Raw genomic sequence first — 16,909 nt, 5'->3', positions numbered from 1 at the left:
AAATACTTGCAGATACACAAACAGAGACGCACTTACAAGTGAAAGTCTGAAAAAATATATTAATGAAGTCAAAATAATTAAGTGACAGTTTTTAGGCGACTGTACCGACGTTGTATACACGTTGAGAAAAAATAATATCAATACAACTAGAACATGAAATAGTGTTATTGGAAAGTGTTTGCAGTTGATTGAAGTCATGTCTCGATCATATTTCATAACCATTTGGATCAACTCCAAGCCTTGCTTCGCTTCACTTTCCTGTTAAGAAGTAATTAGTAGATATTAGATCTTGATTGTTTCATCAATACTGTATGAAATGCCTCCTTAAACTGGATTCAACACAATGTTATACAGAGTCAAGTAACAAAGATCATTAACAAAGCCTAAATTGTTTGATTGATTTTAATTGAAAACAGTTGTACTTGCTGAAGTATCAATTGACTGAACAAAGTCTAAACTTTGCATAAATTGAAAAATGATCTATTTTGAGATAAAATTTGAGTTGATATCATGATACAGTAGAGAGATAGTCACTTGAACTTGGGATGGATTGGACAATGTTCAATGGGCATTAGTTTCGAAATGTAGCTTCTCTGTTTACTTAGGAATTATGGCACCGGCTTTTATCCAACATATTTTCATGAAAAATCTGATTGAAAATGTGGTGGATAAAAGTGGTTAACAATTCGGTGGACAGTTATGTTAGAAAAATGTCTTTTTGAAAAGAGATGATGGATTTGGTTGGTGGACAGTACGGTGAAAAAAGTGACTGATAAAATAGCGAAAAAGCCAATCCCGCGCATATTAACGTGATAGTTTCATTAAAAACAGAACAGAAGTAAAAGAGAATATCTTACGACCATCGAATTCTGCGATAAAGAATTTGTGAGAATAGCGTTGAGTTAATAATAATGGTAGTTTATGGACTTCCCATTCAATAAGCTTCGCCAATTTTGAATTTACCAACAGAAAGAATAGCAACTGACTCTATGGATTAGTGACTCATAATCCCGAGATTTCCTTACGGGCAAAAGGAACTGGTCAACACCTCCTAAAATCACCCAAATGTGAGTATAAAAGGGAAATGTAAATACCATTGAAGACATTCAGTCTCTTCTCAACTTATTCCAAGTCCACCTTATTTTGAACGAACTGTTTGTGTCAATTACTTTCTCTGTTCCAAAATGTCGAAGTTATTAAGTTTCCTTCTTCTGTGTATCTATTTTCAGTGTACCCTTGGTTTCCATTTGGAAAAGTCAAAGGGAAAACATGTAATTTCAGCCTCAACAGCTGAAGGAATCAAGAAAAAGTCCGAAGTGGCTGGTTTAATATCTGGTACTTCACTCGGTGTCGCCAAAGCGGCGTTAAAAAAACCAATATTTATTGAAAAAGAGATTGTTTATTTTAAAAAAGTGGCTCCAGAAAGACCCAAATTCAAGGTGGTTTGGGTCGAACAGAAAGTGCCAATCATGAGTCAAGAGCTAGCAGCTCCTGTGGAATTATACAAAAAAGTAACAAAAACAAAGGTAAAGAAAACCAATATGGTTAAATTAAGTGTGAAGCCTTATTTCAAAGGCTATTTCAAAGGTAAAACCTTTGGAAAAATCCTAGGTTAATTGTAATAAAACTAACAAACTTGTATCTAAAATTATATTAAATAAATAATTTTCTTTATTATAAATTTACATTGTTTTCATATTGTATTATTCGAGCTGAACCGGTATCAAAAAGACGAGTATTTCTATTTACATTGCTTATTTCTTAATTTTCAGATATTTTGTAAACCATTGCTATTACAATTTGTTCATAAAAATTTTTGTCCCAATACAAGGCCATGCTTGAAAACATTTGCAGGTAACAATCGAGAAAAGGATGATCCAGTATCAAGAAGAAGAGTATTTCTCACAGTTAGAGTTAGAGTTATCATCAATTTTACAACTGAAATTATCAAACTTAAAATTTTCAGTTTTCGGTGAAATTTTTACTTGCAAAATTTTCCTCTTTCAAATCTATTGAAAGGTTCACATCCTTGTAATCGTCGTTGACATCTTCAGCTGCGTATTGGCCCATTGAAGTAGGTTCAGGTTTTTCGATATGTATTTGCTCGGGTCCATAGGAAACATTATATTTGAAACCAATCTCTTTGGGGTCACCTCTTACTTCATCGCTAAACCTTACCCTCCGATTGGTTATGCGATACCTTTTGAACAGTTTAAATATCAAACATTTCATAAGTCCTAATAAGGAAAGGATTGTTAGGCCAAGCGAAAACCAAAGCATCACAGTCAATAGATCAAATGCTATGAAAAAAAACAGAAAAGAAAATTTATAACACAACATTGAGAGTGAAATGTTAGGGTACATGAAATATACTCACGATATTTATGCTTGGATTGACATTTAAAAAGATGTCCAAGTTGCATTTTCTCATAAATTTGCTCATTTTCTTCCAGGCAGTCCACTAGGTTATATTGCTGAAATGATAAAAAATGAAAAGACAACGATAACAGAAGAACAATAGATGAAAGTAAGTGTTTTCTTACATAAACTAGATCAATGCAAGTATAAAGTCCAGCTTTGGAGTAAATCGGACCCGAAGATGAACCAAGAATAGCAGTTATATACTCCTTTTGGACGGATAGCAAATGAACAAGCGTCGAGGTTTTTCCAATCGAATGATTTAGTGGCTTCAGAACTCGAGTTTCACTCCAAAAAGGCAAACCATTGGATATTTTTACCACATCATAACTATAGACACGGCGTTCATTGGCAAGGTGGTCTTTAGTGTAAAGTTGAATGGTAAAATCAGACCCGAAAAACAATTTAGATTCTCTATCTTTCAAACCAATAGCATGTTCAATAATTCCACTGAATGGAGAGAAAATTTCACTGATGGGCTTTTCAAATCTCTTATTTTTGGACACAAGGATAACACTTTGTTCCTGCAAAAAAATTAAGATATTAGGTGTTAGTTTTCATTATATTTAAAATTAGACAAAACTTACCTGAAAAAAATATTGGAATCCATGGCCATCAGTAACTGATGCAATTATTTTAACATATTTATCAATTAAAACCTGATAATTTTGATTAACATGAAAAGGGTAAGAAGAACAGTCACCATAAAAAATAAGATTGCTGTATGTGACCATGAGTTTATTTTCATGGTCACACGAGATGGAATCGTAGATGCCATCAACGCAAGGGTCACTATGCGCTGATGGCATAGACGATAATAAAACAATGTTCACAATTAAAAAATTGTGAACATTGTTTTCAAAATTTTTATATAAAAAAAGGATTAAAAAAAATAAAAGAAGCATTTTAGCTTAAGAAAGCTCTAAACAAAGCCTTAAACTAAACTAAAGTAGTTAATAAGGGTAAAGAAGCGTCTCGACTCTTTGGATCCAATAGAATCTGATAGGAGTTATGTGATTGGTTGATCAAATTAACCCATTACATTATCCTATCAAGTTAGAGAGACCCTAGATTTTGGTTTTGCAAGTGCATGTGAAATTTTTCCATCGAGTCAGGTTTCATTGTCTTAAATTTTTGTTTTGTTTGTTTTATTAATCATCTTTTGTTAATTAATTGTTAGATGATAATTGTTGAAAATATTGTGTTAATTTTCAGTTTGGAATGTTCTTCTTCTATTTCATATATTTTACTGTGATATTTCCTTATATCTTCCTGTCCTTATTGTAATAAAATGTTTGTTATTTAAACTGTTCCAAAGGTACCGCATTACCAATCGGAGGGTAAGGTTTAGCGATGAAGTAAGAGGTGACCCCAAAGAGATTGGTTTCAAATAAGTATCCTATGGACCCGAACAAATACATATTGAAACTCATGAACCTGGCTCAATGGGCAAATACGCTTTTGGTGATTTTAATGACGAGCTTAAGGATGTAGACCTAACAATTGATTTAAAAGAGGACAATTTTGCATGTAAGAATTCCCCTGACAACTGAAAAATTGAATATTTGAAATTTGCAGTTTGATATTTGCTCTTCTTCTTGATTTTGGCTTATCCTTTTCTCGAATGTTTTCAAGCATGACCTTTTATTGCGACAAATTTTTTTATGAACAAATTGTAATAGCAATTATTCTCAAAATATCTGAAAATTGAGACATGAGTAAATTATAATAATAGCAGTGTAAAAACGAAATAGAATAGAAACAGAATAGAAATACATAGAAATGCTCGTCTTTTTGATACCGTTTCAGCTCAAAATATAATCAGATAAAAACAATGTAAATTTATAATAAAGAAAATTATTTATTTAATATAATTTTAATACAAGTTTGTTAGTTTTATTACAATTAACCTAAAAATTTTCCAACGGTTTTACCTTTAAAATAGCCTTTGATATATGGCACTACACGTAATTTAACCATATTGGTTTTCTTAACCTTTGTTTTTGTTACTTTTTTGTATAATTCCACAGGAGCTGCTGGCTCTTGGGTCATGATTGGCACTTTTTGCTCGACCCAAACCACCTTGAATTTGGGTTTTTCTGGAGCCACTTTTTTAAAATAAACAATCTCTTTTTCAATAAATATTGGTTTTTTTAACGCTGCTTTGGCGACACCGAGTGAAGTTCCAGATATTAAACCAGCCACTTCGGACTTTTTCTTGATTCCTTCAGCTGTTGAGGCGGAAATTACATGTTTTCCCTTTGACTTTTCCAAATGGAAACCAAGGGTACACTGAAAATAGATACACAGAAGAAGGAAACTTAATAACTTCGACATTTTGGAACAGAGAAAGTAATTGACACAAACAATTCGTTTAAAATCAGGTGGACTTGAAATAGTTGAGAAGAGACTGAATGTCTTCAATGGCTTTTACATTTCCCTTTTATACTCACATTTGGGTGATTTTAGGAGGTGTTGACCAGTTCTTTTGCCCGTAAGGAAATCTCGGGATTTGAGTCACTAATCCATAGAGTCAGTTGCTATTCTTTCTGTTGGTAAATTCAAAATTGGCGAAGCTTTTTTGTATGGGAAGTCCATGAAAAGATCTAAATTCACAAATTCTGTTTAACAATAAGAGTTCTTTTGTTATTAATATTACCTCTGTCTTATGTGCAAAGCAGAATGATTTTTCGGTATTTTATGTGTTATCAATAGCGTAGTATATTTCGTTATTTGTTTTATATGTTGAAGGTATTTCATGTTATAGCTCAATGGTTACAGCCTTTATGTACTTCTGTCGATGGACTGTCTTGTTCCTTTTAAACAAAGATTTAAAATTTTTGCAGAACGTATTCACCGTTGATTAAAGTTAAATTGTCTAACTAGTATGGAATCAGGTTTGGTCGAGATATCTAATGAAGTGTAAGTTCAGCCAAATTTATTCCATTTCCTCTTGTTCATTGTGTTTACGAGCTCTTTTTTTTCTTCCCTCTGTTACCTATCAGTTTGTCTAGGCCCAAAGTTAAAGAATTCATGGCAATTGATAACAAAGGCTTGTGTTTACAATCTGAAGGAATCAATGAAAATCTTTCCGGAATCTTTTCTGCCATTGCAAATTCGGCCAAATGTTTAGACACAGAAGATGACCCAGTAGTAGAATTGGAAACGGATAAAGGGTGTGTTTCACAATTATCTTGTTAATCATTGTTCCTTTTTATTCATTTTCCCAATGAAATTCACTGATTTGTTTTTGTGTTCTCTTCTTCTCATCTATTCAGACGTATTCTTATTCAAGTCAAAGGAAATGTTGTTACAGCAATTTATAAAACTAAATAAACCTGATGTTTAAAGTATGTACATCAATATTTTTCAAACAAAACTCGCTTATTAATGAACCATCGATGAGCCTCCATCTACATGTGCTCCTGTCTACAAATATGATCTACTCATTTCGACTGTGCTCAACCATTTCGTATATTCAACTGTCACTCCATCACTACCAAATTTATCTGCACTCTCATCATATAGCGTCTCTTCAGTGTCATCAGATTGTTCATCGCACATCAATATGATGTAAATAAGATAGATTTTTTGGACTCCATGAAAAGTCAAAGTTGTAAGACAATGATTCTGAAACAGTGTCTTGTTGATTCGCATGTTGTTAATTGCAGTTCTCCATCATCAAAGTTAGATAAACTCTCTGCCTTCCTCACATACAACTTAACGATTTCAAGATTTCACCGACAATTGAAAACCTGAATGATGAAATTTCAGTTGAAAAATTGATGACAACTCTGAAAAGAATGCTCGTTTTGTTGATACTGGCTCATCCGTTCCTGAATGTTGTTGTCAAATGGTTTCCAGTATGGCCGTTTATTGGGACAGAAATTTTAAATAAACAAATTGTAATAGCAATGGTTCTCAAAATACCTGAAAATTAAGATATGAGTAAATTATAAAAGCAATGCAAATAGAAATGCTCATCTTTTTGATACCGGTTTAGCTCGAATAATATAATATGAAAACAATGTAAATTTATAATAAAGAAAATTATTTATTGAATATAATTTTAAATACAAATTTGTTGGTGTTATTACAATTAACCTAAAATTTTTCCAAAGGTTTTACCTTTAAAATAGCCTTTGAAATAAGGCTTCACACTTAATTTAACCATATTGGTTTTCTTTACCTTTGTTTTTGTTACTTTTTTGTATAATTCCACAGGAGCTGCTGGCTCTTGGGTCATGATTGGCACTTTTTGCTCGACCCAAACCACCTTGAATTTGGGTTTTTCTGGAGCCACTTTTTTAAAATAAACAATCTCTTTTTCAATAAATATTGGTTTTTTTAACGCTGCTTTGGCGACACCGAGTGAAGTTCCAGATATTAAACCAGCCACTTCGGACTTTTTCTTGATTCCTTCAGCTGTTGAGGCGGAAATTACATGTTTTCCCTTTGACTTTTCCAAATGGAAACCAAGGGTACACTGAAAATAGATACACAGAAGAAGGAAACTTAATAACTTCGACATTTTGGAACAGAGAAAGTAATTGACACAAACAATTCGTTTAAAATCAGGTGGACTTGAAATAGTTGAGAAGAAACTGAATGTCTTCAATGGCTTTTACTTTTCCTTTTTATACTCACATTTGGGTGATTTTAGGAGGTGTTGACCAGTTCTTTTGCCCGTAAGGAAATCTCGGGATTATGAGTCACTAATCCATTGGGTCCGTTGCTATTCTTTCTGTTGGTAAATTCAAAATTGGCGAAGCTTATTGAATGGGAAGTCCATGAAATACCATTATTATTAACTCAACGCTATTCTCACAAATTCTTTATCACAGAATTCGATGGTCTAAAGATATTCTCTTATACTTCTGTTCTTTTTAAAGCAACTTTCACATTTATATGCGTGGGGTTGGCTTTTTCACCACATCGATAAGCGTGAAATATTATCCTTCACGTGTATTCTATGTTTGAAACAAACTTCCATATTAATAATTCTTGGACCGGTTTATCTAGGCACGTTTACCACTTTTTCAATCACTCTTTTCTCACCGTATTTGCCCAACAACCGAAATAAAAAGATTGAAAAAGTGGGGAATTTGTGAAAAATCATGTCCATAATTCGTAAGCTACATTTCGAAACTAATGCCCATTGAACATTGTCCAATCCATCCCTAGTTCAAGTGACTATCTCTCTACTGTATCATGATTTGAACTCAAATGTTATCCTAAAATGGATCATTTTTCAAGTTATGCAAAGTTTAGACTTTGTTCAGTCAATTGATACTTCAGTAAGTACAACTGTTTTCAATTAAAATCAATCAAACAATTTAGGCTTTGTTAATGATCTTTGTTACTTGACTCTGTATAACATTGTGTTGAATCCAGTTTAAGGAGGCATTTCATACAGTATTGATGAAACAATCAAGATCTAATATCTACTAATTACTTCTTAACAGGAAAGTGAAGCGAAGCAAGGCTTGGAGTTGATCCAAATGGTTATGAAATATGATCGAGACATGACTTCAATCAACTGCAAACACTTTCCAATAACACTATTTCATGTTCTAGTTGTATTGATATTATTTTTTCTCAACGTGTATACAACGTCGGTACAGTCGCCTAAAAACTGTCACTTAATTATTTTGACTTCATTAATATATTTTTTCAGACTTTCACTTGTAAGTGCGTCTCTGTTTGTGTATCTGCAAGTATTTGTGCAATCTTTGAAATATGCCTTCATGTGTTCCTGTCTACAAATATGGCCTACTCATTTCGACTGTGCTCAACCATTTCGTATATTCAACTGTCACTCCATCACTACCAAATTTATCTGCACTCTCATCATATAGCGTCTCTTCAGTGTCATCAGATTGTTCATCACATGTCAATATGATTGCTAAACATTGCCATTCCAAAGTTAAAAAGATTGATTTTTTGGACTCCATGAAAAGTCAATGTTGTAAGACAATGATTCTGAAACAGTGTCTTCTTGATTCTCATGTTGCTAATTGCAGTTCTCCTTCATCAAAGTTGAATAAACTCTCTGCCTTCCTAACATACAACTGTCCAGATTATACAAATTTAAATAAATGCCAACAGTTTCTCAGTGCGAAAACAATATATGCATCATCAATCTGCGTTGCGATCATATTGTTATCCTTTTGTCTCTGCAAGTGTCGTCGTACTGTATCTATAAGCAATAATCATATTCCAACTAGTAAATCAATTTGTGAATTGACCGATTTCAAGATTTCACCGACAATTGAAAACCTGAATGATGAAATTTCAGTTGAAAAAGTTAACGATGTCAAGTGTGAAATGAAATGCACGTCTTGTTGATATTGGCTCAGCTGTTCCTGAGTGTTGCTGTCAAATGGTTTCCAGCATGACCGTACAATGAGATAAAATTTCAATTGTAATAACAATCACTTACAAAATATCTGAAAATTAAGATACAAGCAATGTAAATAGAAATGCTGTCTTTTTGATATCGGTTCAGCTCAAAATTCAATATCATTATGTAAATTTATAATAAAATTTTTTATTGATTTCACAGAAAAGGGTTCCATAATGTTATGAAAATTTTGATAAGTCTCCTTGATAAGAACCATAACTCATTAAAATCTCGTTAACTAGTCATGTTGACTAGAAACTATGATTATTTTGAGTTAAAGGTTTGATCAAAAGATGGAGCCCTGAGCTCACACATAAAGGCAAGAGCCAAAAAAGTCTGTCTTGGACCAACGCAACCTGAGTGTGAACTGGAAGAACTGAATCGCGTCTTTACAGTTTTTTGGCTCGTCATCTCTCTTCTTATCCTACTCTCTGGCCAAAACAAAAAAGCCAAATTTAAAATGGCTTAAAGTTTTAAGTCTTCAAATACAAAATAGATAACCAAGTCTAAAAAGCGATTTACTCAAACTAAGATTTTGAGTGATTTTAGGAGATGTTGACCTCTTGTTTAATCGAAAGATATCTTTTAAGAGTATAGTCGGTCAAATTTACATGTAAACTAACAAGAGAAAGCTGAAATTTTGGTAACAATGATCAAGTAAACAACAGGTTAGTTGTTCTTTAAATCTTTTATTGTGTGTTGTATCCAATATTGAATAAAAAACACATTTTCACTTCTTTTATTCATTAATGACTAATAAAAGATCTGACTTGTATCTTCACTTTTACCAGGTTTATATCAAATAACGTTGGATTTGTATGAATAATAAAATGGAGAAGAAAAGGAGAAACAACATGCTGAGATATCATACAAGATTATAAAGTTGAGACAAGGTCGATCAACGTTTTGGTGTTCATGTTGCCTGGTTTTTTCATATTCATGATTCATCATAAGGGAATGCAATTTGGAGAGATAAAAGAAATGTGAAAGAAAAGAAAGTACATCAATGAAATTGATTATCATCATCATCACCCTGACCATCAACATCATAAACACTGATTCACTATAAATGGCCATTTTGAATGGAGCGTGTTCATTGATTCCCAAATAACTCCAGAATTCCATCCATTGGACAATTGAGCTTTTCATTTGTATCAAAAATGATCAAGTTTATCTTGAACATAGATTTTCGCTATTTATGGCATAAAGAAACAATCTTCACCATTCACATGAACCTGTAAATAATTTTAGCCGAACTACAATCACAATCTCAATCACAAATCAAGATAAATTCAAATTTAATGGTGAACCTGATAACAATATCATCATCATAAACAAGAGAAACATACAACAAGAAAGTAAAATCTTTTCATCTACCGAAGGGAACATTATGGATTTTGAATATAAAAATGATCTGATTATTAAACATAATCTGTGGTTTGAAATGAGCTTGGGCGTACAGAAACACGCTTATTGGGTTGGGCATTTGATTGCCACAGTTCGTAATTCAATGTGTCCACCATCACCATTGAGATGAAGTCAACAAGCGAAGCAGAAACACACATAAAGGAAATCAAGCTAAAAGAGTGAGGTGGGTTAAACACGACAAACCGATCCTTCGGTCTGATTACCTGATTCCGTATTATCATGGCTGCATAGCTGGTGAATAAACCGTGACCACAGGGCGAGTCACGATGTTGATAAGTCAACTAAAGGAAATAAGCTCGTGCAGAGGAAAGTGAAAAAAGGTCAATTATGACAACCTTTTATTTTTAGCCTTAATGTGAAGCCAGTCAAGACCATGGATCCAGGGTGATGTTTCTCTTGATTGAAATAATAAGATGAAAGCAAATGATGACGATGGTGATGTTGATGATAATGAGGAGGAAAACAGTTTTGGTGATAAGGAGATGGGAAACATTATGATGAAGACGAAAGTTACTTTTTCTGATAAATGTCACGAATATTAGATTGAATTTGATATAAAAAAATATGAAAGGAAAGGGAGTGGAGTTGAAATATAAATTTGAAAGTGAAAATATTAGTAGGAAAAAAAAAATCTATTCAAACCAAAATTTCTTTACTTTCTCCATGTTAATATATTTTTCCCTTCTCTTCATCATCATCATCATCATGAAATCATTTACCTTTTTTTTACAAGAAACAATTTATTCTATTTACCTTTATTTACCTAACATTAATCTTATTTTACTTTCCATTTTATTAATTCATCCAGCTGAACAACAGTCAATTACTGGGCCAAAATTCATAATTTGTTTCATTACAAATTGATGTCAACCATGAATGACTTACCAAAAGTCTGACATAAACTGGTAAGTTGCTAATAATTTAAAACAACTCTATTAACTAAACAAGTCAATACCAATTTTTCAATACTAATCATTTTTAATATTTCAGCAATTTAATGGCAAACAAACAGCATGACTTTACGGTGGACTAATTAAAAAATATTACAACCAAATTCATCATATGTGAATAGTTATGTGGTGAGGCAGAAACACTATAAAGATGTCACCTTGCAAGCAATGGAAACAACTAATTGGTTCATTTTTCATGATAAATTGCACTTTTTTACCTTCTTCTTCTTCCAAATCTTCACCTTGAACACTCTCTCCAACCAATTTGATGTATAAAAAATATGTAATCTTCACAGTTAATTTAATCATCATTTAAATCATTTTACATCAAGTCAATTGTAAAGGTAAGAAAAAGGAGCAAAATTAAACGGCTAATGACCATTTTATTTCCTTGGTTAGCTTTCACACACACACAAGACACACTTTTGATTAATGTACATATTGGTTAACCTTAATCATGTTAACAACATTCAATCTTTAACAGTTAACTAATTACGAGCACTTCTTAATAGCTTGACTGGAAACAAAATAAGTTAATTTTGATAAATTATTGTCACTACCATTTTATATCATCAACAATTTACTTTCCAAGGAATACATTAATTCTCATAAGATTGTTAGACAAGTGTTGCCATAAAAACTGTTAGATGTATCTATTATAATTAACTATAACAAACTGACTGTTTAAATTGATTGTTATAAATCATCACTTGCCTTCTTTCACTGACTCGATTACTTTTGATACCTTGTTTGCCACCTTAATTGTTTCACCTTTCAATCAAATTGATCCAAATATCAATTTCTCTTGTAAACCTTCATTGATTTAATGTATCACCAAATAGACCATTAGTTGCCATTAAAATGAATGGTTAATAGGTAAGGTTTATAGCAAACAAATGAAGGCAACTGGTTAACTTGATTACAAGTTGACTATTAAAATGAATATTTTAATATGCAAAAATAGTAATCTTATTAACCATTGTTACCATCCAGTAAATCATCAATTCAATACATTTTTACATCTATTCACTTGACAATGATTTGATTAACTTGAATCTAAATACAAATCTTTAACTTTCATCGCTCAAATATTAGTACAAATAAGACTAATTTAATTTTCTTTGTTTGCTCTTGGGTTAATTTAGGTTTCCCAGGTTACTTGTAACAAATAATGGTAACATGAAAAGGTAAATTACTGGAAATAACGATTAACTAAAATTATATTAATTCAGATCTCTGTTTACCTGTTATTCATTCATTATTAACATGATCTTACGTGATTAAAATACAACCTTAACTGTCTTGAAAAACAACAATTTGATCGATATTTTGTGGACAAAGTAAAGTTTACTGATCCTGAACAGCCTGGGAAATGTCTTCTTTTCAGATTAACTTTTATTTTATTCATAATAACAATCAAACTGTACAAGTTATTATGATAAAAGCTATTATTATTACCATGATTATTGAGTCCTAATTTTGGTCAATCATGGGGAGACCAAATATAAATGAATACACAGACCATTGTAAAGGTTGATTGACGACTGATTTTCAATAATTAGTCTAATATCAAATGAATTATCATATGTTTTGCATGGTTAACCATAAATGTATACTTAATCATCAATGGTAACCTAACATAAAAACCTAACGACTCAAATTTACACATTAAACAAAAAAAGCTTATAATAGTAGAAGTAAAATTAGACTTTCAACAAAAAAAAAAGTCCAATAATTAGTAAGTTGATAAAGTATGCAATTAAAATGGGCCTCATTTCATTCCCCAAATTATCACCAATCCACGGTCAGTTTCAATGTGTAACACATGTTGATATTGGCCATAAAAATGTTCAAAATCCAATTGACTGGCTCCATTGAGAATGAATTTATTTCTGTTGGAATTTTTCTTCTCTGGTTAATTGTTTGCATAACTGTTTAACGGCAACAACTTTGAAATATTAAGCATTTGATCAAGTTGGTGGCAAATCATAAAAGTAATGGTGATTGTTAAAAAGTGAACCTTGTTTTAAATGGTTAACCAATGATTAACTATTGGTCCGTAAAAGGTTTGACTTGAAGGTTTAATGGCCAACAAGTTGAGTTAATTACTTGCAGTGGATGGTTGTGTAAATTAGATAAATAATCAAGCAAACAAAAAGCATAATCATCTTGATGTTGCTGTATATTGATGTGTGTGTATATATGATAATAATGGAACCATTTTCAGCTTTAACCATTATCGATTTCCATTCCAATAGTTGTTGTATGTAATAGAGTTATACCACTTTGAATGGTTTGAAAGGTAATTGAGCTTTATTTAAATCCAACTCCCAAATGATAGTTTATCATTTATCATGGATTTAACTTTCATCGTGACAATAGTAACAGAGTTTACTTGAGCATTTAAGATTTTCGAAGGAATCAAATCATTCTTGTTCTTTCACAGGTCCAGTTAATTAAGTAGGCTTGAAGATGAGTCTGAAAAGATAAAAAAAGGGTAAAAGATATAATTATTATGGAAACATATCATTACATATTCAAAAAGATCATTCTCTGGTATTAAAGAGTTTACATCAAACACTTAGTACTGATTAATTATGCACATTTAATCTCGTTTCTATATTCACTTCACAATCTTAAATTTAACTGTTATTATTAAATTTAACCTATACCTAGTGTTGCTATTTTTGTTATTGTTATTGGACTCGTGAGAAGTTATCAATTTTCAATGTAAAAAGCACCTTTGAGTGAAATGAAAAGGTAAATCGAGAAAAAAGTAATGATAAAAATCATTCAATTTCATGGTAAAATTGCATTTTCCACCTTCCATATTTCTCTAAACCATACAAGTTGCAGATGAACATCGACTGAGTTTTGCTTGAAATTGTTTTTCTCGTTGATTATAAACAGTATAACAGCAACATTAATCTCATTTGCCATTCCTCGATTATCCATCTTGATTCACAAAATTAAATTTTTTTAAACACCAACAATTTGTCACAAAATAAACAATCAACTGGTTGAGCATTCCAATAAATTAACGCCATCTTTCAATTTTGCGCTAAGCCTTTTCAACTCAAGGGGTCTTTGTCTCATTACGAGCGTGATGTTGGCTTTCAAATCAATGGTAATCTGTAATCAACCAAAAGAGAGTGAATTAATTCAGAGTTAAAACTTTCAACGATTAAATGACCTTTTTGAATGATTGGCTTAATTTGAACGTTTGTTTTACAAATCATGAGTTAACATTCACACATATTCACGATATTTTAGTGACCATTTAAAAACACGTTTGACGCTTCTAGGCAATCTAATTGAATAATGAAAGCTTAACTTGTTTCATAATAAACAAACAGCTCTCGTCAGCGTGATTATCATAACAAACAACACTGAGATAAACATTTGAGTTTAAAGATAGAGGTGAACACCATAATCTGAATCGTTGGAATTAAAAGCAATTGCTAATCGCCTAATCATGATTTCCAATTCCCTTTGGTTCATCAACATAACATTTTGATTGGCATATTTTGCATTCAGCTAATAACAGCGTCACCCTGAACTTTGCCATTTTTATCATTATTCTCATCATATTTTTACTTCCATGGTAATACCAATTTTTCCTTCTCCTAACTGAATGTCAGTCAAAAATCATTGCTCCAAAGTTATCCAACCAATCCATCAAAATCACGTAATTTTTAAGACATTTTCTGCTTTTCAATCCCATCTTCAAACCTTAGTCTTATTCATTATTTTCAATTATATTGCCTTTCATCGGAACCACTAAATTATCATAATTCTTGAAAAATCACTAATCACTTCTGTTTCCAATATTTAAACAAATAATGGGAGACTGATGATAGCTTGTGATTTGAATAAGTACCAAGTTTGATGATTATATAATGAGACTGCATTGGATTATAATTTGACTAAGGCCAATCAATCTGAACGAATAGTCTTTTCCATGATGCTTCTGTCAACACAATGAGAAAATTAATTAACAATTAGTCAATCAAATCAACATTTCTTGTCAGTGAATTGGTCAACAATTCAACTTGAAGCTTTACAGCGATTTATTAATATTTACCTTGATTATTTTACCATTCTGAGGCGATTCACTCAAAATGAATTTGCAATATTGAGGTTGCCAGTTTTAAATTAACTTTGACCACAAACAAAAAATTAAATTGAAAATCGATTGCATGAATCCTTGACTGAACAAAGTGTTGATGGTTCCTGAAACGAAGAGAGAAAAATTTAAATTTTAGCTTTTTTTTGCTATTAAAAGGTAAATTTTTTGGAGGTTAATGGAAAAATTTTCAACTATTTAGAGATGAAAGGTTTAATCGTGTAAAGTTGATGAAAAAAAGGAGCTATTTAATGATAAATAAGCTGGAGTTGGTGAATGGATGATATTATTAATAACTGTAAGATTTAGGTTTAACAAGGTTCAATAAGGATAATCAACCTTTGACTCGGTAAACCTGATATTACTTACAATTTACAATTTGTTGCCATCTCAATTACACATGTACATATTTCAGGTACATGTTAAGTATTTGGAAGATTTGTTTCTGAACTTTGATGAAAATTGATCAACACGAAATAACCATTAACCACCACCAAGCATTTTGTACACATCACAATGGACAGTTTTAATTTTTCCAGTTCCTTTTGCAGTTTGTATTGTATAATAAATGGCTCAACTTTTTTTGCTGCTAGTTAATATAGATGTATTTAAAAAAAAATACATTAATATATCAATAGACGAAGACAGATCTATTATAATTCTGGGTAACTCATTCAGATTCATTCTGATCACGATCCATTCATATCAAAGAGTGTCCAATGGAATGGTCAATCGGTGAAGAAAGTTCCTAAATTGTCCATTAAACTGTAGTTTGGTACAAAAAAAACAGAACTAAATATATTTTTTGAAATACATAAAGCCGGTTGTTTGAAAGACAGTTGTGAGATGTAAAAAAAGTCAAGTTTTCCCTTTATTCTTTGCCTTTTTTATCACCAACAAAAATTGGATAACGGTCAAGGTAAATGATAACGGAATTGTCCTTCTTTCAAATTGTTGCCAAGCATGTTAATTTGTCCATTAAACTTCACTGATTGACCTTAGTACTTTCTTTAGCAACACAATCATTATCCTTTTATATCTTGGGTTATTGGTTGTTGAGTATACAGTTGTGTAGAGATTTGGGTAATAATGATGAACAGGAATTGTTATTAACTTTTGTAATGGTATTAAACATAGTTGTTGAGTCTTGATTAATGTTTAATGAAAACTAGTTAAAATGATGAGGCCATTCCGGTTTCCCATGTAAGAAGGTGATAAATATGGCTGAAAGACGTTTGATGCTTCATCAGAGATTCCAAGCAATTAAATTGCAAGTGTACGTTTTTTTTTCTTGATCATCATCACAACAGGAACGAAGAAAAATAACAAATTAATTCACTTTGAATGAGCAATTAAACTATCAAGTTTAAAATTGAAGTAAACATCATGATTGATAATTTAGAGGATAACGGATAATGTTCACACTTATCACAAAAGCACTGTTTTCAAAAATTGAATGGCATTAAAATTAATTAAAGCAATTTCTATAAAAAAAAATACTCAAACGATGGTAACAAAATTACCTAATTTAATCTAATTTATTAGCTAAATTAATCTTCAAACAAATGTATTAATTGTCAATTA

At 31.5% G+C, this 16,909-nt stretch overlaps 2 protein-coding genes and 2 long non-coding RNA genes across 7 annotated transcripts; 2 read left to right on the top strand and 2 right to left on the bottom strand.

Moving 5' to 3' along the window:
- Positions 1–1,643: 1,643 nt before the first annotated feature.
- LOC107369641 (uncharacterized) lies at positions 1,644–3,352 on the bottom strand. Its single transcript, XM_015937611.3, has 4 exons — positions 3,006–3,352; positions 2,544–2,942; positions 2,378–2,474; positions 1,644–2,300 (listed from the first exon to the last, which is right to left on the bottom strand). Exons 1-4 carry the CDS (start codon positions 3,321–3,323, stop codon positions 1,963–1,965), a joined length of 1,152 nt encoding a protein of 383 aa, XP_015793097.2. The 5' UTR covers positions 3,324–3,352; the 3' UTR covers positions 1,644–1,962.
- A 1,527-nt stretch (positions 3,353–4,879) lies between these two features.
- LOC107369644 (ragulator complex protein LAMTOR5-like) lies at positions 4,880–6,485 on the top strand. The gene is made up of 3 exons (XM_089269026.1): positions 4,880–5,340; positions 5,424–5,594; positions 5,697–6,485. The coding sequence occupies exons 1-3, from the start codon at positions 5,306–5,308 to the stop codon at positions 5,752–5,754; spliced, it is 264 nt and encodes an 87-aa protein (XP_089125152.1). The 5' UTR covers positions 4,880–5,305; the 3' UTR covers positions 5,755–6,485.
- A 2,667-nt stretch (positions 6,486–9,152) lies between these two features.
- Positions 9,153–13,026, top strand: LOC107369682 (uncharacterized). Of its 3 annotated transcripts, XR_003083529.2 has the most exons (5): positions 9,184–9,489; positions 9,613–10,633; positions 11,058–11,154; positions 11,240–11,543; positions 12,345–13,026. It is a non-coding gene; the product is annotated as an uncharacterized LOC107369682 (long non-coding RNA). The 3 variants fall into 3 exon arrangements; XR_003083530.2 differs by lacking the exon at positions 12,345–13,026 and having other exon boundaries at positions 9,153–9,489; positions 9,613–10,412; positions 11,240–11,905; XR_001570385.3 differs by lacking the exon at positions 12,345–13,026 and having other exon boundaries at positions 9,183–9,489; positions 11,240–11,905.
- Positions 12,577–16,858, bottom strand: LOC107369680 (uncharacterized). 2 transcript variants are annotated; one of them, XR_003083528.2, is made up of 5 exons: positions 15,695–16,858; positions 15,284–15,432; positions 15,080–15,169; positions 13,941–14,331; positions 12,577–13,677 (listed from the first exon to the last, which is right to left on the bottom strand). It is a non-coding gene; the product is annotated as an uncharacterized LOC107369680 (long non-coding RNA). The 2 variants fall into 2 exon arrangements; XR_016200258.1 differs by having other exon boundaries at positions 15,016–15,169; positions 15,695–16,442.
- Between the last annotated feature and the right edge of the window lie 51 nt (positions 16,859–16,909).

This window comes from Tetranychus urticae, chromosome 3 (assembly GCF_039701765.1).
Source record: "Tetranychus urticae isolate SD_2017Ah chromosome 3, NJAU_TeUrti_SD_1.0, whole genome shotgun sequence".
Lineage (NCBI taxonomy): Eukaryota > Metazoa > Arthropoda > Arachnida > Trombidiformes > Tetranychidae > Tetranychus > Tetranychus urticae.
Note: the sequence above shows the minus strand (reverse complement) of the source record. Positions and strands in the feature narration are given on the sequence as shown.